The 24262-nt window shown below is 43.4% G+C and overlaps 1 protein-coding gene across 2 annotated transcripts in view; it reads right to left on the bottom strand.

Moving 5' to 3' along the window:
- Nucleotides 1-24262, bottom strand: part of cntn1a (contactin 1a) — a 129036-nt gene that overhangs the window by 57768 nt on the left and 47006 nt on the right. The window contains exons 2-3 of one of the 2 annotated variants that reach the window (XM_083763727.1): nucleotides 8155-8295; nucleotides 5361-5390 (exon numbers count right to left, since the gene is read on the bottom strand). In XM_083763727.1, the coding sequence (XP_083619853.1) occupies nucleotides 5361-5390; nucleotides 8155-8212 (88 nt within the window). In that variant the 5' untranslated portion in view covers nucleotides 8213-8295. The remainder of the gene's footprint in view (nucleotides 1-5360; nucleotides 5391-8154; nucleotides 8296-24262) is intronic. The other variant, XM_083763728.1, reaches the window with a different exon arrangement.

Below are 24262 nucleotides of genomic sequence, written 5' to 3'. Positions count from 1 at the left end.
TTTTTTTACAGTAAAGATTGGAGACAGATAAAAAATACTAATAAAAAAAGCATGCAATGCAATGGCCTAATGCATAATCAGTCCATGAAATTAAAAAAGGTTGAGAATATTACCATACATAAATACACAATATGCTACCCAGGATAAGCATAAGCAGTAAAAACAAGCTTTCCCTTGTATTCTCCAAATGGACTGCCTCTTTATATATTCCTCTCTTGGAGAAGAGTCCTCCAGACAGAATGTCATTCTCATGCAGGTGGTGTACGCTACGATGACAAAATACTCCACATAAACATTTCCCTGGCTGTGAGCCTGTTGAAGAATAATTAGGGGTCATCTCACTGGAGTGAAGACAGGCGTCAGTGCACCCCTCTTTGTAGAGTGTGTCCCCGCTGAAGTTTCCCAACGTGCAACAAACGTGATTGGGATTTAAATGCGTTGCGGTGCATCTTATATATATTTATAGCCGGTGGGGATAATGTATTTTATCCCTGCTTCTGGTCAGACGGTGCTTCCTTTTGGGAAGTGTAGACTGACATGTTTGATGAGAATCAGAATCAATCCAGTAAGGTGGGTGAAATTCTTAGTTGTGAAGGCATTGCAGTTATAAAGATAAAGAGAGGAGGCATAAAGTGCATGATATATGACTAATCTGCATAATACAATGAATGTGACTACTACAGGGCATAATAAATAAGTCATGAATGTACGTGTATAAAAAGGAGAGATGAACCCATTTGAAACCTGGAACACCTATTCGTTGTTATAACTTCCAGGAGTTGTTAATTTATACCTTTCAATCCGGGAACACCTTAGCTGTTATATGTATTGTATATGTACAGTATAGCTTTTCTAAATGTATTTTTTAATCTGATGTTTTCAGAAAACTTAGGTCAGGATTTAGAAGGCGTTTTTAGACCCGACTCACCGGAGACTCTGCCGCTCATAAAATAATTGGCTTAGGAATGCGACAAAAAGCTGTTTTGCCCACGCAGCCATTCACTTCCTGGCTTACGGCTAGGTTTACGGCAAGGAAGCTTTGAGAAGGAAGAGAAGTGATCACGTGACTGGGCTGTGCCATGACACTTTCGTGGACACTTTCATGGGAGCCAAACTACCCGGAAGTTTGGCAGAATGCACTGGAGTCAATGAGAGCTCAGTGACCAGCTGAGCTGAACATTATTTATGAATGACTGAGACCTTTTGTAAAGTAATCACTTCTGGAAAATAACAGAAGACATAATATGTAACACATTATTGTCTGCTGTGTTGCTTTTCAATGTGTACACTGTGTAATTTTTATAGAGGTATGGTATCTAAAGAGCACAAAGTACCTTTCTGAACGTACCAAGTATCGCGAGACTTCCCACCGTTTCCTGTCTGGCAGCCAAATCTCGTGATACTTCGGAGCCAGAAACGATACCTGCTGTTGTTTAGATCCTCAGATAAAATGATATACTGTGCACTCTGTGTACATCGAAAAGCAAGTGATTAGAAAACAACCTGTGATATGTCTTCTTTTATATTCCTGAACCGATTATATGAGACAGGTCTCAATTGTTATTGTTAATAATGTTTGTTATGAGCTGGTCCAGCCGGCTCCATTCACTGCCATGTATTCATTGCACTTCCGGTGTGAGTTTGGCTCCCATGAAAGTGTCCATGAAAGTGGTTGGCACAGCCCAGTCACGTGACCACTTCTCTTCCTTCTCAAAGCTTCCTTGGTTTACGGGCCGACAATCTTACTTATTTACTCTGAATCTACACTGCCTCCGCGCAGATTGATCATAACACACTTTTCATAACGCACATTTTCACATATAAAAAGATGTGTGCCTTTTTGCGCATTCATCAAAGCACAGCAGCTTTTTCGCTTTACTTTGAATTGATTTTATTTCAACTTGAGACGTCCAAGGTGCTCCTCCAAAAACTGGAGGCACACAGAGTGCATAAACGCAAGGCGCACTGCAATGCAAAGGCTTTACTGGCATAACAGACGCCCCCGGCTGCTAACATGATGCTGTCTGATCAGGCCCCGACGCTAGAGGTAATCGGCCTAATGAGCATCCATATGCACATTGTAGTATAATGTCTTTGGACAATTAACCACTTAAACCCTATATCCGTCATTGACCTGGGGTCCTGGTCAAATGGCAGATCTATAAGCTCACAACACGTCGTGACTCTTTTCATCGAAAGTTCACCTACTTTTCTATTACCCGTCTCTGTTATAGGATTAATGTGGATCTGCGAAAAGCAACAGTAGACAGAGACATGACCCGCAGACAGATTTTCATTAGGCCGCTGTCATTGGGAGCCCTGCGAGAGGGGAAGCCGTCCGTCAGTGCCAGTCCCCCAACTCATCCTGACAGGCAGATAGTGCTGCTGCGTCTAACACCCCGGGGGACGGAGTGGATGGGCGCAGCAGAGCCCCAACCGGAGCCCCCACTTGGACTTGACACACTTTCCTCATTGTGTGTTTTGTTACAGTTACTTTTAACGGCAGCACCAAGCAAACGCTGAGCAACCGAGAATGAAGTGTGCATGTGTCTAAAATAAGGAGGAGAGAGGAGGTGGAGAGAACATTCACTGACACGGAACGTGTCGGTGAATACAGAAGAAGATGTCGTTCAAACCTTTCTATTCTTTTTCTGCACAAGTTATTTTTGGGGAGCTTTTCTCAGCTTTTATTTGACAGTTACTGTACAGTGGAAGGAGGGATAGGAAAGACAGAGAGGCAGCAAGGGAGTAACATCCCTGTCAGGAATCAGAACCTATGTGTTACTTCCGTATAACAATTTAGCTACCGTGTCACCAATGATGTCAAACCTGTCTTTTTTCAGGGGCGCTAGCCCTTCCTATGCACAGCTTTGTGTGTGTGTGTCTGTAGCATAGACTGTAAAAAATATGGACAAAGCGTTCCCCGGGTCTAACATGGACGTAAAATGAAGCCTGTTATTCCTGCACTGTAAGTCGCCATCTTTCTAGATCCGTTTGGGCCCAGCTGGCCATTGGCTGGCTCCGTTTGGGCCCAGCTGGCCATTGGCTGCCCAGACAACGAGGCGGGACTTCCCCCCTTCTTCTCCGTTGGTTTTTATTTTGACTCGAGTGGGTGGGGACTCCCGATCATAGACTGTAACGGTAGCCACGCCCCTCAGAACATACGCGACTTTATGGTCATTTATTTTATAAATGGGACCATAGTTTTCCAAAAAGATGACATTAGAAATGAGACTTTAAACTAGTGACTGGAAGCAGAAAGTATTCATGACCATGTTTATTAAGGTAATACAGTCTAGGTGAAGTTGGGCCCAAATACATGGACTTCTATGGGGCTATGGGTTTTTTTGGGTCCAGTGACAGCGCCACAACAGGCCATTATATGAACTTTCAGGAGTTTCAGGCTTCACAAAATATCTGTCTGACTGCCCCCCTGGTCTGTAGCACGGAATGTGATGATTTGATTGGCTGAGCACGGAATGATTTTTGAGTGGGTGCACCACTTGCACTTCTGCATTTTGGACACCAAATTTGGTGTCCAAATCGGAAAAATGCGGAAGTAGACAGTTCTTCCGGGTGCTTCAAAAGGCCACTGAGCAACTTCCATCGACATGAGTAGCGGGGGGGGGGGCGGGTCTGTCGCTCCGGTTCGGTTTCTATCCTTTTATTACTCTATGGTACAGGTGACAAAGTGGCGCTGTTGAGTACAGTACAGTACAGTACAGTACAGTACAGTACAGTACAGTACAGTACAGTACAGTACAGTACAGTACAGTACAGTACAGTACAGTACAGTACAGTACAGTACAGTACAGTACAGTACAGGGAACCCCTGGGAACCCCCACACGGTAACTGTCATTTCTGGACCGCTTCGGACGCGGGGTGGCTCGCCGGACTGGGCCGGCACCCTGGCCACATTCCTGTGGGTCTGGAAGTTCCAGAGACCCCCCGGGGATCCCTACACGGAGTTGCACCACTCACTTTACACAGGTTTGATTTTTTTGTTATGATGAACCACTTAAAGGGATAGTTCACCCCCACAATGACTTTGTTTCTATCGATTACTCACCCCATGGAGACTTGAATTCAGGGATATTTTTAAAGGGGGATAGGAAATAGAACAAAGGGGGGGAAAAGCTACTTGAGATCACACCAGCCGCAACAAAAACTACGGTGCTGAATTGGTGCAATAGAACACCTGACATGGGAGTGGGGTCTCATGGGTGAAATATCATGCCTTGAGCTCTGTATGAAGACTGAAGAAGACCAAAGTCTGACAGAACTGATATTATATATTAATTCCAGAGGGTCCCTAAAATCTAAAGTAGATCTACTATTTTTGTTCACCTATATTATGACATGCCCAGGAAAGGGACGGTAGGGTTCAAGTGGTTAAACATAATGTGCATGAAATACTAAAGTCTAAACACTGGGGATTCATCGGTGGTTCTTTTAAGATCCAAAGTGTACAGTTCACAACACATCAAAGAACCTCTAGTTTCATTGATGCTTCATGAAACATTTCGTAAAAGTTTTTAAAAAACGGCACAGTTCATTGATGTTTCCTTCATTCCCCCAAAACCCTCTCTCAAAAGCTTTTACTTTTTTTTTTCATTGCACTGCTCAGGAACATTGAAGGTCGGGTTGTAACCTCACTGTCCATCAAATGTCCTGACATTTCATGTATTCATAAATGGACACAATAATGTTATTATGCCCAGTCACATGAAAGTTCACAGAGGAACGCACTGTATTTCACTTCCATCACATTTGCTCTCACTTCTCATGCAGAAAGAGGCTGACTCTCTTCGCTAAATCAGTGGTTCTCCAATAGACAAAATGTACTGTAGGCTACTGTAGTCTATACTATCAGTCTGACATAACAAAAGCTATGTTTCTGGTGTGTGAAACATCTGCAATTGCACGATGGAGCTTGCACAAAAACAATGAAATGAGATAATAAAGTTGATTCTGATTTATACTCACATTATGTGAAGAGAGTAAAAAAGAACACAATATGTCAGCTAAAGTTTGTAAATGATGGATGGTGCATTTCTATAGCGCCCTTTTTCCCAAGGTGCTTTGTTTTTATTGTGTATTATACAAGGATCCACTCACACATTCACACACCGATGGCGGAGGAGGAAACCATGCAAGACACCAACCAGCTCATCGGTAGCAACAAGGAGGGTTCAGTGTCTTGCTCAACGACACTTTGACACACCGCCAGGAGGAGCCGGAGATCGAACCGGTAACCCTCCGATTCCAATACATACAGTAGATCAGTTCTTTTTGTGGTGGTGATGGAGTATAAATTATGCTAAGCAGCTTTACGGTAGAGTACGGTAACTAGTCTTACCTCCATAGAAGTCCCCATACATGGATGCATCTGAAACAGAGTAAAAGGTATTGAAATGTAAGGCATCGCACAGTATACAGTATGTACAGTATAAGTACATGTAATGTCAACTCAGTCAACGTTAATCTTTTATGTTCTCCAGTGGATGCCTCAGCCCCGATTTACAGTTGCTGTAAGGGCTAAATGAGATCACAGATTCAAATACAGTATGAAAACATGTCTGTGTTCTGAGTTGTGGCATGTCTTTGATCAAAAGTCTTTTCAGACTATTTTGAATAGCTGCAAAATCCAGCTGGCTGCTGCAGACAAGCTGCCTTGGGTGCCGAGGTCAAACACACAAGGGAATCCAACGCCCTTCACAAGAACCAGCAGTGCAAAGATCAGAAACATTCAAGGCTGCCCTTTGATGGAAGGTTCGATTCTACATGGGCCAACCGTCGTGGGACTGACACATCAATGGGTCACTGACAGCAGCAGGAGAAAAGAAATAAATATGAGAGAGACAGAGACTGTAGCATGAAATGTGCAACTTAGCCCCCCCGGTGCTCTCTAAGTTGCAAATTTCATGCTACAGTCTCTGTACTGCAAAATGGTAATTAATAGCTGTGTAAGGCTAATAGGCATAAGGACACAAGGGTAGCATCACTGGTAGTTCAACATTACTATGCACTGGATCCAGGGCATTGTCTGCTGAACTTTTGTGCTGCTGTCTTAGAATTAACAATATCATATCAATCATCCAATGTTGTCCCGGGTTGGCCCTAAAATGTGTTATAGCCAATGTCCCCCTAGCCACGGGGATGACTCACTGAGGGTGACCTACTTCTGCTGGCTGGCTGGGCTGTCTGTTTTAGATAAAAATGTACAAATTTAATCTCCACCGTCCGTGAGTCTGTTTGAAGCCAAAACATAATAATAATAATAATAATCTTTATTGTCCCGAAGGATATTCATCTTCACAGGTCTGTTCAATACCAACAACAAAAACAACACAGTACAGAAAAACATAACACCAAGACAATAAAAAAACATGAGTTCCCCACTGTGTACAGAACCATCTTATCGGCAGGGCAGTTTGTTTAATGCCGCGATGGCTGAGGGGACAAAAACTCCTATTGAAACGAACCTTTTGCCAGGGTAAGGTTCTGTATCTTTGTCCAGATGGCATGAGGTTGAAGAAGCGATACAGAGGATGATCAGTGTCACGTGATATTGATATTACATGAAATTTCATCTACAGTAAATCACCTCCAGAAGAGGACATGTTTGACTATAGGGCTGATATGTCATTATTATATCGATATCATGGTATGAGACTATATATTGTCTGGGATTTTTGGATGTTAAGTAATAGCCTGATGGCATACTGTTTTTTCTGGTGCTGTCTTTTCCTGGTTTTACTCACTTATGCCCTATTTTTACACTTTACAAAATTGCAAAAATAGACAATCTACGTACATTCTACAAGCAGAGATTAAAATAGGGTGCATTTTGCATCCCAAAAAATAGTTTATAGTTAAGGGACGCAATAGAACAATGACCTCCATGGGATGCACTACTGTACTACTGTTTTGTATTCTAGTTTATTTTGCTAGCTTTAGTTATAATAATAATTTCTTCTTCTGTTTTCTACATGAATACAACCACATTATAACCATATAAAATGAAATGGGAGTTAAATGCTGCAATTTGTAAAAAAAAATATATATATATCTCCTAACGTCGTTGAAGTGGGACTCATAAAATGTCCCTGGGACTCATCTAAAAGACCATCCCTGCATCCCGGGACTCATTACATTGAAAACCTATTTACATCACTGTAAAAACTCACAACGCGTTGCAAACCTGTAGATCTGCTACTTCAGAAATGATTTGGTGGAATAAAAGATATCATGACAATCTATTTATTGAGGTATTTAGTCAAAAAGATATAGTCATATCCATGTGCTGCGCTACCAACAAATTTGCGTTTTCATGTTCTCAGGGAAACAGTAGCAGTAAATCTTAGTACTAAAGTAGTAATGGTCCTTCTATAATATGGATGTTGTTGGGCAAACACTTCCTGAGCATTAGCTTACAGTAGATGGTCTCCCTGAGCTGATAAAATGTTTATAAGCATTGGGCTTATGGGACTCTCTTGAAAGTTCCAAATGCATGTCTGCTGCTTATATTAATTCCTGGAAAACAAACATGTGACACGCACGCATGCACGCATGCACGCACGCACACGCACACACACACACACACACACACACAAACACACATACATCGTCTCTGTCGGGTGAAAAACTGTCCAAAACTGTACAATTTCTGCATTCATTGAATGCAGAAAAACAGCAAAAGTAGCAGGTCTACGAGCTTTTGAGCAGTTGTGTGGAGTAACTACCGTAAGTACATTTACTCAAGTTAGTGAAGTACTGTACTTAAGTACAATTTTGAGGTATTTTTTTAGAGGCAAATATTACACTTTTACTTTTAAAAACTTTAGTTACTACAGTAGTTACTTTGTAGATTTGTATTATTATTATTATTATTATTACAAAACATACATTATATACTTTCTACTTTTGGCACTTTAAGTACAGTACATCTTGATACCTGTACTGTTTATTATGCATTAGTCAGAGTATTGTTACTTTTATTTACGTTAAACATTTGAGTATGAGTACTTTTTGTGTCACGAAAATAAAATAAAATAATGAAATATGGAGATGAGAAGTTTCCACCCGACAGAGACCGTCCATAATACGCCACGGTATACAGCACAGCGGGGGAGGGGCGGGGGGGCACTGACCTGTGGATGTGAGCCAGACCGCCAGGAGAAGAAGCGGAAGCAGGCGTCGGTGCAGCATGCTGACCTGATGAGAAGAACCTCCCGGTGGGGTGGCGGCTAGACGCACAGCTGACGGAACATCAGCAGGACTGCCTGCTCTTCCTGGATGTAGACGGGGGGGGGGGGGGGGGGGGGGGGAGAGAGAGAGAGAGAGAGAGAGAGAGAGAGTTTTCAATGTGGGGCATCATGATCCACCACAAAAAAATAAATAGAATGATGACTTGCAAATCCGTGAACTGTTATACTGCTGTAGAATGTTACGGTGCAGCTGCTGTGACAGCATTACTGCGTTTTAAAGCACACCGCCATTGCCCTGATAAATTTTTCATAATGCTACGAGACAAATATTTACTTGATATGTCATGCCGTGAGTCAAATCAACATCGCACTGTGACAGAAAAACAGGCCCGTACAGTGTACTGTACATGTTTTGGGGGCATTCTCTTTTAGACAGGAGACAGAGATGGGGATGACATGCATGCAGCAAAGAGCCTCGGGTCTGATTTGAACCCAGGGCAGGCTGTGGGAAGTATTTTAGCCTTATTTACTGTACATAGTGCTGTATGTGCTGCTTTTAACAGGTGAGCCACTTGGGGCAGCCGTGCTTTAGGCTACATGTTTTACATGCTGTCAAATATACACACACAACCACAGCAGAGACTCCAGACATAAACATGGCAGGCACACATCATGCACAAACGCAATTTGCGGGTATGTTACAATACATAAACTGCATAGAGCAGCCTCCGTATCACAATCCACCAGGTGTCACAGCACATGACAAGCATGTCACGTCAATCCCTGCATGCCTGCAGGCGACCGCAGCGTCCGCCGTCCGCCAGCAGCCTCTGCTTCACGTCAACCTCCGAGGTACCTTAATGGCAGGCGAGCTGCTTTTGATGGACACTGAAGATTGACAGGCGAGCGAACGGCGGTTACGGCCAGCGAGTGAGCCCTTAGCGTTTGTGTAGCTGAAGCAGGGCGATCACTTTTTGCTCACTCGCTGCCCCGCCCCGAGGCAACAGCATCATCATTCAGCATAGCCCAAACATTTAGATTCTCGTAGAGGTTTTTTTCGATTCTGACGAATCTCTCTACGAGAGTCTAAAAGATAACCCCACCCCTAACGTCGAAAAGGAACGTTTGTGCCTCAAAATCACTCTTACCTTGTACAAATGCAAAATCTAAGCTGCTTTAAATGTTGCCCCACTTGTTTGTGATCTGTGTGCACCCATATTAAACACAGCACATGCTTATTTTTCAATAAAAAAGGTATTTTAATCCACTCTGTCTCGGAATCTGGCAGCCATCTTGGTTTTCTCTCCATTGTAGATGCGCAAGAGAACCCTGGCCGCTAGGGGCGCGGGCAATGTTCTGTTGCGCATTTACAATGGAGGATTCCGAAACAGAGTGGATTAAAATACCTTTTTTATTGAAAAATAAGCATGTGCGGTGTTTAATATGGGTGCGCACAGATCACAAACAAGTGGGGCAACATTTAAAGCAGCTTAGATTTAGCATTTGTACAAGGTACGAGTGATTTTGAGGCACAAACGTTCCTTTTCGACGTTAGGGGCGGGTTATCTTTTAGACTCTCGTAGAGAGATTCGTCAGAATCGAAAAAACCCTCTACGAGAATCTAAATGTTTGGGCTACATTCAGCACACAGTCACTACTCTCTGGGCCTTGTGCTGAGGAAGCCAGCGTGGCAGTGTATATTTTGTTGACTATAAAATAATGATGAAAAATGTTCATCGACTGCCTTTTTTTCACTGACAAAAACTAAATAAAAAATTATGAAAGTTATGATGACTAAAACTAAGACTAAACATATTGACAATTTCGTCAACAAATACAAACTAGATTAAACTTTTAGGGAGGGACTAGTGGAGACTAGTGGAGTTCCAGTAGAACTAAAAGACAAGTAATTTTATTTAGTTTGGTTGCGCTCGGGTGTCTTGTAGATCGACTATTTACGGCATGCAACCAAGTGTAAAATCATCCATTACGACGCCATCAGGCTAGCCAAAATGCATTTTTGTCGCCAAAATCGACTGTATACGATTTAGTCAACTAAAATCATAATTATGATATTTAGTTGACCAAAACTAGACTAAAACTAAAACATTTCTGATGACTAAAATATGACTAAAACTAAATGAAGTTTGATTCAAAAGACTGTGACTAAAACTATTTTGCTGTCAAAATCAACACTGCATGCATGCAACAGCTGTCTGAGCATGGAAGGCTCACTGGACCTCGCTGTCATAGACAGGGGGACGGAAGACGGGTGCAGACGAGCCTCTCAGCGTCTCCCAGGGGAACGTAGGTAACACACACGCGTCCTCGCTGCATTTACACGGTTCACCCTAAACTAAACTATTTACTATTTGCTGCCAGCTTGTGAGGGAACAATTGAATTAAGCAATTCAGTGGAGCTTCCCGGAATTACAATCGTGTAAATGAAATCCCGTAATACTTTGATTCCCGTTGTCCCCAATTAGAGGGATAGAAGTCTAAAACCGATCCAATTCCAGGTTGCAGGAAGTGCTTCATCTCATTCGCTCACACTGCCAATTAAAAACGTAATTAAAGTATTAACATATCTTTACTAGACGCGCAAGTGATATGGTTCTGTCTGTCTGTCTGTCTGTCTGTCTGTCTCTCTCTCTCTCTCTCTAAGTAGGACAGCATGCCAGTTTTACTGAAACATGCAATTTGTATTGAATGTCTCTAAGTGCTGCCCGTAGGAGAAGGCACATTCAGTAAGGAATGTACAGTATCTCTGCAGAGGAAGAAAGCACAAGCAAACACTTTGGTCCCAAACAAGATATGTTTAGAAAACTACTGACTGGATTGCCATGGAATTTGTTCTGTGCACCTTCATGCTCCCCTGCTGATTTTGGTGACCCCATGACCTTTTCTCTAGTCCCAGCCTAACGGTTCTTGCAGACTGCTGCCGTTTTGTAGAAAAACTGAAAAACGCAGCAAAAAGATGAAATGTACACCTGCACATGCACCTAGAGCGGTTGTGTCATGAAGCACAACTCAACAGAATGAAAACAAAATTTGCTGCAGCATTATTTTTGGTCAGTATCTGGTCTCTGGTCTTTTCGCTATCATATAATTTTTATTTCGGTGAACATTGGCAAAACTCGTACCACATCAAAAACATATAATAACTCATCTCTCACATCACAGCGCTGAGCATCAATCTACGTCAGTAAACTGGTCTATTCAGACGCAGGTCATGCTGGACCTGTGCAGTTTGATTAGAGTGTAATTGAACAAGAGGGACATGCATTGATTCTTTCTGCGTGGCCTGCCTGGGGGATATCAGCTGGCGGAGCCTGAAAGGGGTGTGACATCTGGATTGAGATCTCACACAACAATGGCCTTCTATCACAGTAAATGGATTATGATCGAAAACAGGCTGTGATTTATGCCGGCTGCACAACCAACAATAGCGCACAGCACAACACACACACACACACTCAGACATGTAGGGACAAAACAACACGCACGCACACGCACAAGCACACACACACACACACACACACACACACACACACACACACACACACACACACACACACGTGGAGACACATGTGCGCAGAAGCAATTGCATTTAGAAAGTAGAGCATGCACATGCAGAGCGAGCAGAAAACCGTATGTCCAAAATTATATTACTTTTCAGGATTCTGATGTAAATGAGCTAAAGAGGAGAACTGCTTTCTCTCCCTATAGCACACAAACGAACATAAAGACTAGACTTGCAAAATGACTAAAATACTCAGGCAAAAATACGGAGAAGTTCTGAAGCAGGCAGGCAGATGAATGAGGCAGATCTTTCAGAGTTCCATTATGTTTATTTTCAGAGACAAAGAACAAGCTCAACAGAATCACAGAGCTCCCCAGCGGCCCTCCGGCCTGGGAGAGTGACACACCCTACAGTACATTTATGACTAGTTTATAAAGACGCGCGATACACATGGAATGACAGTCATTTGACACCCAGACCAAATGAATAACAATAACCCCTGGCTATTCTCATTATCAGCAAGCGAGCTATTTAGCATACTGTATACTGTGCCTATGGGTCTGTCCAAAGTTCCAAACATCCTGTGGTCTCTCATTTACTTTAGTTCTAAACAGTTATTTATGCTATATTAATGTGAGTTGTGGTTCCTCAGTCTAGATACCACAATTCAAATAAAAAAACATAGCAAAAGTAGCAGATCTACAAGCTATTGTGTGACGCTGTAGTATGATCATTGATCAATCAAGTAGAGAGTTAATTTACGAAAAATAAAGTTAATAAGATGTTTCTCGGTTTCTGCCCGACAGCAACGATATACAACCCTACAAACAAGCACATACAACAAGTTGAACATTATGTCTGGGCTATGCAGCCGACCGGGCAGAACACAATGCAGTGAGGAGGATTACATCTTCACACTCCCCGGTATCCTAGCAACACCATTCAAAAGGAGTAGTTTGTGTGCTGCGTGCGGGGTGCCTTTAGTGACCACCAACAATGAAAACTATGCAAACACTCATTCTAATCTTCAGCAAGGGTGTTGGTGTGCAACGGCATCCATAGGGGAGGGACTGGTCATTTTATTTTGCTTATTCATCAAGACAAAGCTGTTCCAAAATAAGCTACAGTATACGTCTGTTTCCCTCACTCTCTCATTTTCGTTTCGTTCTGAGTGCCACGCGTGCGTGTGTGTGTGTGTGTGTGTGTGTGTGTGTGTGTGTGTGTGTGTGTGTGTGTGTGTGTGCATGTGTGTGTGCGTGCGTGCGTGCGTGCGTGCGTCTCTTTTCATACTGTACACAGCCATACTGCAGATGTAAATAATCCTTTTCTTGTTCAGTCATCATAAATCATACATGATCATTTTAAGAGGCACTTAGGATATTAGTGAAGACGATAAGGAGTCTTTTAGAAGCGTCACATGCAGCAGACAGCCATTAGAAACGGCCTCTGAATTGACTATGAATACTATAAAAATGCACCGTGCAGACGGAGAGAGCATAGTATTAATGGGGCCTCCTCTTCTCCTTTTGTAGCAGCAGTGTGAGTATGTTGTAAGATACTTGTCAAAAAGAATCTACAGTACTGATCTGTTCTTTAGGGCCAGCGATAGCGTTGCACAATGGACTTCCACGCGCAAGGTTTGGCTCAGCCAATTTAATCTTTGTCGTACAACGTAATCTATAAGTGATCTGTAAGCTCACAACGGGTCACAGTTTTACTGTGCGACGACACCAGTGTGCAACTACGTATAGGTCATTCTTTAGTAACGTCTCCTCTCTCTATACTTTTTTTCCTGTACATCATCCTAATAATAACAATTAGACCTATTTGATCTTGCTGGGGGAAATTGAACCTGGTTTCCCATGCAGGTTGCCTCTCTACCCATTGAGCATCACTATCCTCTCCTACTATAAATGCAAGAAGTCTCTGCCTGTGTGTCTATATTAGTTCACGTGTCTTGAAAACCGTCAGACCGTCCGACTTCAAACTCAGCGTGCACGTCACTATGACCAGAGGGAGGGCCAATCCGACCATAGGCAAATATGGAGATCTCCAAAAGAATAGTGATAATACAACTTCAAATCCCCATAGATGGCGTATGCTAGCGTTGTCATAGTACTGCCTGGACTCCATATTTGGGTCTGATTTCCTTTTTTATTTAATTGTAGATTCGTACTATAAAGTATATGTTACAGTAAAATCGAGCAACCAGTAATATATAAAGAAAAACCGAGTAGGGCGCCCGTTTTTTCCAGCACGGGAGGCCGAGCCCAGGTCGGGGCCGGGTTCCTTTGAGGTTATACTGTGTGGTTTGCAATGTGAATCTTATTCTCCCCCCTTTGTGTCTGTCTGCCTTGTGGCTATCTCGCTCTCTCCCAGTGCTGTGAAATCAGCTCAAAGACTAATATTACATGAGGGCTGCCGGAGGGCAGATACAAGGATTCTCCTGTTGCACTCCAATAACCCATAGCTCCAGTGGAGTCTTAACACCACTGCAGCCCTCCCTCCGTAGGGCTCCTGCTTAGACAATATCCCCACTGTCAGATAGACAACTAGAAACCATGTATATCAAAAACAGTTACTTTTCAGGGACAGGTAATGAAGCATATATTGCGTTAGCTCATGCAGCGCACGAGTGGAGTCATATAAACGCCTCAGCTGTAATCTGCTGTCAGTCTGTTGATTGCTTTCAATCAGCAACACTTTTCTATGCACCAATTACACCTCATTCCCTCAACAGGCGGTCCGTTTAAATACAGCTCCCTCCTACACTGCATGGTTCTCTGCTCTTCAATTGCTGACACACACTGCTGCTGCTGCTGGCAAAGCTTGCCTCCAGCCACCACCCCAGCCTCCACATTATAGTTCAGAGTCTTGCATTATTCAAAATGTCTAAACTGAAATTCATGAGTGCACTCTTGGCTCTGAACTAATGTAAACTGAAATTCATGAGGCTCTGAACTGGCTCTGAACTAATGTAAACTGAAATACAGCGTTTGCGTGGCTCTAAACTGAATTCAATGTTCTATGGCTTTAATGTTAAACTGCAAATACATGGTTTTTGCCCCGACAGGGTTAGAACCCTCCCCCCCCCCCCCCCCCCCCCTTATCGTCTGGGTCACGTCCAGAGAGGAGGAGGAGGAGGAGGGGCAGGAGAGATGGAAAGAACGAAGGATGAAAACATGGAAGGGAGGAAGGAATGAAGAAAGAGGGGGGAGGGGTATTCATGGGGGCAGACTTCAAAAGCAAGATGGAGACAATATTCCTCTAACCAGATGCACACACACACACACACACACACACACACACACACACAGACCATCAGTACCATCACTCATTAGCAGCAGATTTACAATAATCCTCCAAGAGAAAGCTAAAATGAGCTTAACGCGGTACCAGCTTTAATGACTGAATGTATTCTCCCCACAAGAACACGCAGTCTTGTCGATCTCTATCAGAATGCAGCCATCTCCAGACAAAAGCAGCAGAGATATATGCGGTCATCTGCATTTCCCCCGCTAAAGAGACATTTTGTCGGGAATTTGTAATGAACAGTGTGTCTCGGCTCAATGATGGAAACAGATATGGAGCTTGATGGGAAACTTGAGAACCATCAGTTAGATCATATCCTGAAGTGACAGTTGTTGTGGCCTGCCAGGGAGCATTCTGTGTCATCTCCCAGTTGTTGTGGCCTGCCAGGGAGCATTCTGTGTCATCTCCCAGTTGTTGTGGCCTGCCAGGGAGCATTCTGTGTCATCTCCCAATAACCAAAGTTTTAGCTAGTATAGGAGCTGCCTGGCAGAATCACCATTTTCTGCTGTAGTAGCGGGTAATGTAATAGTATGTTATGTTGCTTAAGGGCACCTCAACAGACGCTGCTTTTGATGCCAGTCGAAGGATTAAAAAATACAGACAACTTGCAGGCAGCTTCACTCCCCTTTAGGCTTATCACAGCCATAGCCTCGATTTGGTCTGTCTGTCTGTCTGTCTGTCTGTCTGTCTGTCTGTCTGTCTGTCTGTCTGTCTGTCTGTCTGTCTGTCTGTCTGTCTGTCTGTCTGTCTGTCTGTCTGTCTAGAGTACAGCATGCCATGTCAAACTGTCACAGAAAGACACCGTGCGTATATGTGCTTGGTACCACCACCAGTTTTACTGAAACATGCGATTTTTATTGAATGTCTCTTTGAAAAGACCTACCTTGGGGTCATTATGATAGCATCGTAGCACAGTACTTGTAAATAAATCCCAGTATGCTGAATCACTTTTATTATATGAGAATTAAGCCTTGTGCCTGTGAATTATATACGTATATCAAAATACATCCAAAATGAGCGAGCAAGGCCATGTGCATCTTTTCAGCCCGAGGTCTGAAAGAGGCACTTATACGTTCTCCCGCCTACACATACTGTAAGGACATACTATTCCATATCTTCCTTGACGTATGGGAAAAGGAAATTGGGTTAGCCTGCAGTGAAGTTCAGGCGTGTAATTCTCAGCAGACAAATCTAATAGATACTCTGTATCTTGATAGTTAGATACAGAGTAGACATACGTGGCCTATCCAAGTCTGTTAAATGGCAGATAACGCAGCAACCCCAATCCCCAAGACATGAGCAGCACCTACAGATATAGATGCTCTCTACGTGATGGGTCTGGAATAAACAGTTGAAGGAACTGGTTAACCCCCACAATGAATACTAAATAAAACTACTGCCAGTGTTTGCTTTTGGGTCAGCGTGTTTGCATGCGCCAAAGTCAGAGTTCACATCTATGGTTTTCTTTTACAGGGGAGAAAAGAGAACGAACAAAAGCTGCTTAAATAAATTACGCTATATCAAGCTTCCGCCGTAGTCTGAGGACTCACCTCTTCAGACCTTAGACCATAGAACTTGCCGTGGCACTTTCCCTAGCCATGACGAGTCGACCTTGCAGGCTTATGCAAAGGCTCAAATGTCATTTAGATAGCATGTTAGCATGTCATGTAGACAGATGCCAGGTCTTGTACACCTGGCATCTCCTATAGTGTGTATAGTTTCAATGTAAAGATTATTGACGTTTTTTGACTGATGATATGTTCTTGTTGGTTTACCTATGATGCTCATGTTTTCCTTGGTTACTGTGAATCGCTCTGGAGTCTGGATACGATATAAATTGTATAACATCTGTGTTGGGCTGAAAGCTTGTATCTCCAGATTTCATGCTTTTTTTTGGTTAATAAAAGAAAAACTCAGACACCATCCAACTCAAAAATAAGTTGCAACTTGTAATATAACTGATTGTCATGATTAAACGTGGTCTATCCTCCAGGAGCAGACCACGGAGAGGGGGAAACAGAAGCACATACAGCGACACCAGCGTGCTGCAGGGGACCTCCCCTCATCTGAGGATTTCATCTGCCCCACATGTGGCAATTCATGCGGCTCACGCATTGGCCTGCATAGCCACATGCAATGGCACCGTCGCAACCCCCCTCAATAACCCACGCTTGGAGCAATGTCATCATAGAAATCGATGGACAGCCATGAGCAAGTAAGCATAAATAATGTTTTTATATGCCTTTATTGAAAGATATGGAGAGAGGGGCTGACATCGGGTAATACTGTATATCCAAACTCGTCTCCAGTGTCTGGAACGGAAAGAGTTCATGTGCACTGAGCTGTCGCTCTTGAATTAAGAGATTGTGCTTGTCACTACATTTTCTACTGACACTTACAGTATGTGTAGCCTATCAATTATGGTTTCATTTAAATGCAACCAGCTACAGCTTATAATGAAAGCATTTGTATTTGCGGTGCTGCAAAGAGAGAGGGGAGAGAGAGAGAGAGAGAGAGAGAGAGAGAGAGAGGAGCAACGCAACAGATATGTTCAGCAGGTAATTATGTATAAAACAAGTTTGTTTTCGCTCAGAAGCAATGAATTATACACATTACACACTTAATATTATTTCCTGCCCTTTGTAATTGTGTTGTACACCGTTCAAGTTGACTTACCTAGCCTACATTATGCAACTGTTATTTTATCAATTAGCTGAGCACAGCCTAATTGATAAAATAGTTTAGCAACACATTGAGATCATCAGATGATGGTTGGCCCGCCTCGGCCGTCCTTGTGCCATCGGCCCGCCCTGCGGTTTAACCCGCGAGACCTGCGGCTACGGGTCGGGCCCACACTGACCTGGGTGGTGGCGCTCTCTCTCTCTCAATATTAAATCAAAAGACAAAAGGCTCCTCCAATGTATGTCTACCATACCTCGTTTTTCACTAAAACATGCTCGACAGGAACTGTAACCAAATAATGGTCCGGTGCAAAAATAAATAAAAGCCTATTAAACGCCATATTAAAAGCCTATTTGGAAATATATGGTAGTTTTGAAGAGAGGTTGGCTGAGGTTGGGAGGTACAAGCCAGCACCACTGCAATACCTCTCTAAGTCTAAGGGACCATAAACATTTAACTGTCGCAAGAAATGGCAAAACCTCTAGGCTCTCACCATCTGTGACACATTTGCCAAAGCATATCAGAGGGTGACGAATAAAACATGTAGAGATCCGCTGTTCCAGCGCTGTACACAATGCTTCAGTGGGTAGTGGCTCCTGCGAGACGCAGTGTTGCTAGGCAGACTACTGAACTGTGGTTATAGGTTCTATGTTCCAAACTCATCGCTTAGCTGTAGCGAGTATAAAGTAATTTTGTCCTTAGTTTGGAGTATGCTGCAGCGATAATTTCTTTGGGACATACAAGGTTTCCACCTGACAGCGATGCTATATATTTCTGTTAGCAGCTGGGCAAATAGCAGAGCCATCTAGTATAAACACCTGTGTTTTTTGTTTGCTTGTTTTTTTTAAAGGGGAGAAAAGGGAAAGAATGAAAGCTGCTTGATGAAATGACCCAATAAAACGTTTGAAATGATATAGGTATTTGATCTTTTATAGAACATAACAATGGCTTTTAAACGGCCGCCACCACCACAATACCTGCCCATCTCAGGAGGCAGTGAATGCAGAGCAGATAATGCTTCTCCGAGGCATGATTTATGATATAACAAACAGGAGACACTTCCTCTCTCTCTCTCTCTCTCTCTCTCTTTTCTCTCTCTCTCTCTCTCTCTCTCTCTCTCTCTCTCTCTCTCTCTCTCTCTCTCTCTCTTATCAGTCACAGAGTTCAATGGCAGCAGTCACCCTAATATAACGTAAGCTATTTATCCCTGCTCCAGTCAACACACTGCCCCGGGGTCACACAGGCTGACCTGAATATCAATAATGATATACAATACTTGTCGTTGTATTTTGTTGCTGTCGGGCAGAAGCCTCCTATCTCCAGATTTGATATGCCATATTAATGCCCTACATACGAGGTTTCCACCCGACAGACGATATGAATAACACAGTCTGTGTATTTCCTATTATTTAAATTGCAGCATTAGCATGGATAATAATACTGACTGAGCTAGGTTGTGTATACTATACATAGTAAAACCCTCAGCAGGGACGTGCACACATAGACATCAAAGGGGGCTTCAGCCCCTGCCCTTTTACCCGTCTGTAAAACAACTGCCCGTTCCAGACCACGGATGCAGCATTTACTATAGTGAAAGAAATGCAAATGCAAATTGCTTTTTTCCCCGAAGTCTCCTGAACTTGAACTCAGCATTTTGCGTCGAAAAATCCATGTCGTACACCGCATCTCCACTAGCTAAAGAGTGCTGGGTTGCGCCTCGAAAATAGCTGATCTACAAGCTCTCAACGCGTTGTGAGCTTGTAGATCTGCTATATTCGCTATTTTTGTCAGGGATTTCAGCCCCTGCCTCTGCATCATGTCCCTGACCCTCAGTACACTACTACTACAGAATTGGCTTGGGTTTCATGCCTCTTTAACCACATGAATCCAAGTGTGCCTATTCTGGGGCCTGGGGGAAACATTTGGTGAAAATAGCACCAATAGCTCACAACACAAAGCAATGTGTTGTGAGCTTGTAGATCGACTATGTTAGATTGGATCGGATACAACAATGTCGAGCAATAACAGGAGGGAGCCTAATAGGGAGTCCATGGGAATTGGGTCAACTAAGTATAAGCGGTTTTAACAGAGGATTTTGCTGTGTGTGTATACTGTATAGTAAGTATACAATATGTGCATGAATGATTGCAATCATTGGCTCCAATTCCAGGGATGCGATTCATACCAGGAGTACTGGAAGACCCACCGATATGGTGATCTGCACCTCTCCACTTATGGAAAAGTGAGTGATTCCTCAAGTTAGTGATGATTTACACCTGCAGCTCAGCACTCCGTCACTGTTATGCAGCATTAAATGCCAGTCTGCAGGGGAGATATGGCGTCTTTATTCATTTGACCTTTCTCAACCAGCAATGATGAATCCTATTGGATGGTAAATGGTCTTCATTTCTGTAGTGCCTTTATCCAAAGCGCTTTCCATTCCCCCCCTTCACACACACCCTGATGGTGGAGACAACCATGCAAGAGTACCATCCTGCTCATGGACTGAGCAGTTGGGGTTCAGAGTCTTGCTCATGGACACCTCGACGTGAAGTCACTAAGCGTAAAGGATCAAACCAGGTTATCATCTCAGCTAGAGTAGCGGTAATACAGAACCCCTGACTATGAAACCATGGTGATGAAATCCAAGTCACAAGGGCCATTTCCCTTGTTGATCTACGGCTCATTTTACACAGAAGATTTCAACTCAATAAAGACTATGCCCCGTTCCGTGTTTGGGTGTGCTGTAGTACACTAACATGGAATAATAGATAATTCCCGATTCAAAATCCACAAATTAAGTTTAAGCGTGTCACACCAGGTAGTATGATAAACTGAGCTACTGTATAGGTAAGGGTCAGAAGGAGACTGCACCTTGTTAAGGGAGTGTGCTCGACGCAATTACCTCATCTGTCCTCTATAAAATGTATCAGCTAAGTGGTTTCTATAGGAGAGCAATGACACGCAAGGACCTTCATATCTCAGCCTCCACAGAGAGCATATGGCTAAATGCCATACGCTCTCTCTAACGCAACGCAAATGATGATAATTACTAGCTGAGAGACTACTATGCACACTCAGTGTCACCAGCGTCAGAGGAGGAAGCTGGATTAAATAGCAATACAATACAATTAAACACGAGTGTTTTCTGAAGCCTTATTGAGAAAAGACGATCAATATCTCCAGGATATGACTGAGAGAGAGTGTCCTGATTCCTGAACAGCTCTACGTTAGTTATCTAACTATAATTAAAAAACTATAGGAAGATTAAGTCGAGTCTTCCCCCATCACATTCTCCACATTATCCCCTTAGGGGATTATAACCCAGTGTTAGGCCACAGATTAATTCAAGAGAATATTTATAATATAATATAACATATAATATAATATAATATAACATGCTTAATTTCATTTTGTTTACTGGGTGATGTTACACCTTTTACTTATATTGCAAATATTAATCCCTCACACTTCCGAGACCTATATATCCGAGATGAGAAGCCACCACAGGTATAGTTTATAGTATAGAGCAGGTGCGGTCAGTGCCATTCTGCTTACCTTTCCGTGCAGCATGGTCGAGCGCTATCGCCACACTAGTGGCTGCATGTGTGAAGGGATGAGCTACTTAGCAGCCTGTGTCGCTGTCCTCTCATCAACACGCCTGCCCTGCCAACTGCCCTAAATCCTCCACTCCATTGTCTGTCACACAAATGAGCAATGCTGCTGGATGGAGGCACTCTCTCCAAGGTGCACAGGGAGGGAGAGCGGAGGGAGAAAGGGAGAAAGGGAGGGTGAAAAGCCTAATTCCGCGAGCAGGACGGGGAACCATGCAAATGGGGCACCGCAGGAGAAGGCTCCCTACCGAGAGAGCACTCTTTGCAGAGAGGTTGTCTCTCCTCAGCGTGGTCTAGGCTTGGGTTTGAGCTCTTAAGCTCTTATTTCTCATTCACGCACGCACGCGCACGCACACACGCACACACACCTTCACAATCATGCCCTCCATCCTCACACCCCACCAGACCATCCCATCCACCCTTGATATGAGCCCCGCCCCCAGCTCTCCACCCTAGAAGATTAATTTATTACACTAACATTATTTGCCTGGCTGTGGGCCTAGACCTTGAGCAGCGGTAAGCTTTAAACACTCCATTCTGTCATCATGAACATTTCAGTGACTTAGTGAAGATGCCCCTTGTTGAGGTAAAACTGTGTGCTTTGTACACACAAACATCCAGCGAGCGGGTAGAGACTGTTAATATGAATCTCTCAGTAGAAATGAAGCCTATACTCGAGGGATAGTCAAACAAACCCGTCAGCTCTATGTTTTCTTTAGTCTGCTTTAGAATCCCCCCTCTCCCATTCTATTCATCTTACTGAAGAGAGACCACAAACAATAATTGAGACATTTTCTACTCCCACTGAATACACTTCAGGGGATATGAAGTTAGCCCCCGTTTCTGAAACATAGGCTAACACACACAGAAGAATGGGATCACTGGCAGACACAATTGGAGCTAGCAGTAGCCAGACGTTAGATACAGTAAGTGGTCTTTTGGGGCTGGAGAGGATGCCAGTGTGAAGCCACAAATTGGAGCATATTAATGCTCGCGTCTCTCTTAACATCTCTTCTACAACCCTATGGCTGTCCTGTTCTGGGAATGATAATAGAACACCCTATGGCTGCCCTGTTCTGGGAAATCTGTCAATCTGAACAAGCAATGTAGATCAGCTATTCTCAGGTCTAAGTCCCTGAAGAATCAACTGACAGCAATTAAACACTAATGTTACTGTTACTGTCACCAAATGAGTTAAATGTTCTCTAGAAAACACTAGTGTTACTGAGTCCAATGTTCTCTAGAAAACACTAATGTTACTGCCGCCGAATCTTCTCTAGAAACTCTCTAGAAACTGTATTTGACTGTATCAAATATGAGTGACTGACTCATCATAAGCAACACAGAGCCACCTCCTAGCTAGACGATATCACAGAGACCGTTTGCTTATTTTTGGACCACAATGCTTATATGAGACGATTTTAAGATGACCCAATGCTACATACTGTAGAGGAAAACGTCCACGAACCAGGGGAAGAACGAGTGATGTCAGGAGTATACTTCTGTGCTCTTTTAGCAGCCTACATTAATAAGATGCATGTAAGAGCAAATGGGGTTTTCATTGTCTGGCACTGGGCCAGCCTAAGTGATCATGTGCACGAAAAGGTTGCCCACTCCTAGTTTAAGTGGTTGAGGTGCCCTTGAGCAAATCACTGAAACCTGCCTGAGTCCGTGGAGTGACTCAACTGATAGAGGTGGACAGCGGGGGCGTGTTCTCTCCTCCGCGTCATCAGTGCCCATATCCGATGCAGGGTTGGTGAAAGGGCCTTTCTGTGTGGAGTTTGCATGTTCTCCCCGTGTCCACTAGGGTAGGTAGGTACACTCACAAATGTCATGCAGTAATCCTGTTCTCTAAACTGCCTCCCCCAGCCGGGGCACCTGATGGAAGGGAAAGGAACTGGTCGGAATAACGTGTTCCTTCCATGCGCTACGTCCGGCCGGGGAAACTCCCCCGTCAGGTGAAAAGAAGCAGCTTGGACTCCTCATGCATATAAGGGAGCATGAGGTCAGGTTGGCAGAGGAAGTGTAGTGCCCAGGATTAGATAATTGACACTGGGTGAAAAAAATGGGTTGCAAAATCGTGGGATAATTTAAAAAAAACAGCTCCCAGGTATATGAATGTGGCTAATAACCCTCTCACCTGGCTGCAACTCCCCCCTCAGGCTTTTGCGGTGCATAACAATGTGTTCTTAGTCAACCTCCTAGTGTAAATATGAGCTAAAAGCATGTTCTCAAGCGTGGACAGGCAGCCACCGTTATACAAATTCTCACTCAATGACTTTGCGGCTGCAGTGACGGCAAAATGCTGAGCTAAGTGTTGCAGGGATTTGGTAGAGAGGAGACTAGAGCAGATTTGGGAGGGTTTAGAGCTTGCGAAATGCATGCGACTAACTCAATTGCACTTTGTTGGTTCTGTGTGACTGTATTACCACGGTGCTTAGCGTTCTTAGCAACATGTCTGACACCAACATCTGACACCATCATACTGACACCGTGATAAATAGTGTAATTAGTCTAAAATGAAAGGACGTGCACGCCTTGTGCTATAAGAGAACAAAACCAAGCAGTAGATTGATTAGATTTATTGGATTTTATGGGGTGTAATCATCCCGGACTCGCCAATGATCCCATGTTGTTGCCTCTGAACATTCCATCACCATCCATCTTACTGGGGAAATTTATGCTGCTGCTGCTGCTGCTGCTACACTCCAGGCAAAGGAAATAGGCTATAATTGATCTGGATTCATTCCAGGTGCCTTAGCTTGTCAACAAGGGATTGGGGATGACACAGAAAACTATTATCTATTATCTTAGACTATAGTTTAATTCATTTAATGTTAAAGGAGCAGTTCACCCAAACAAATGACTTATACTTATATATCAATTACACACCCCATGTAATGTATGTACTACATGTATA

The sequence above is a fragment of the Protomyctophum parallelum genome (genome assembly GCF_964188405.1).
Source record: "Protomyctophum parallelum genome assembly, chromosome: 4".
Classification (NCBI taxonomy): domain Eukaryota; kingdom Metazoa; phylum Chordata; class Actinopteri; order Myctophiformes; family Myctophidae; genus Protomyctophum; species Protomyctophum parallelum.
The sequence above is the reverse complement of the archived record's forward strand: the minus strand, read 5'-3'. Positions and strand labels throughout refer to the sequence as shown.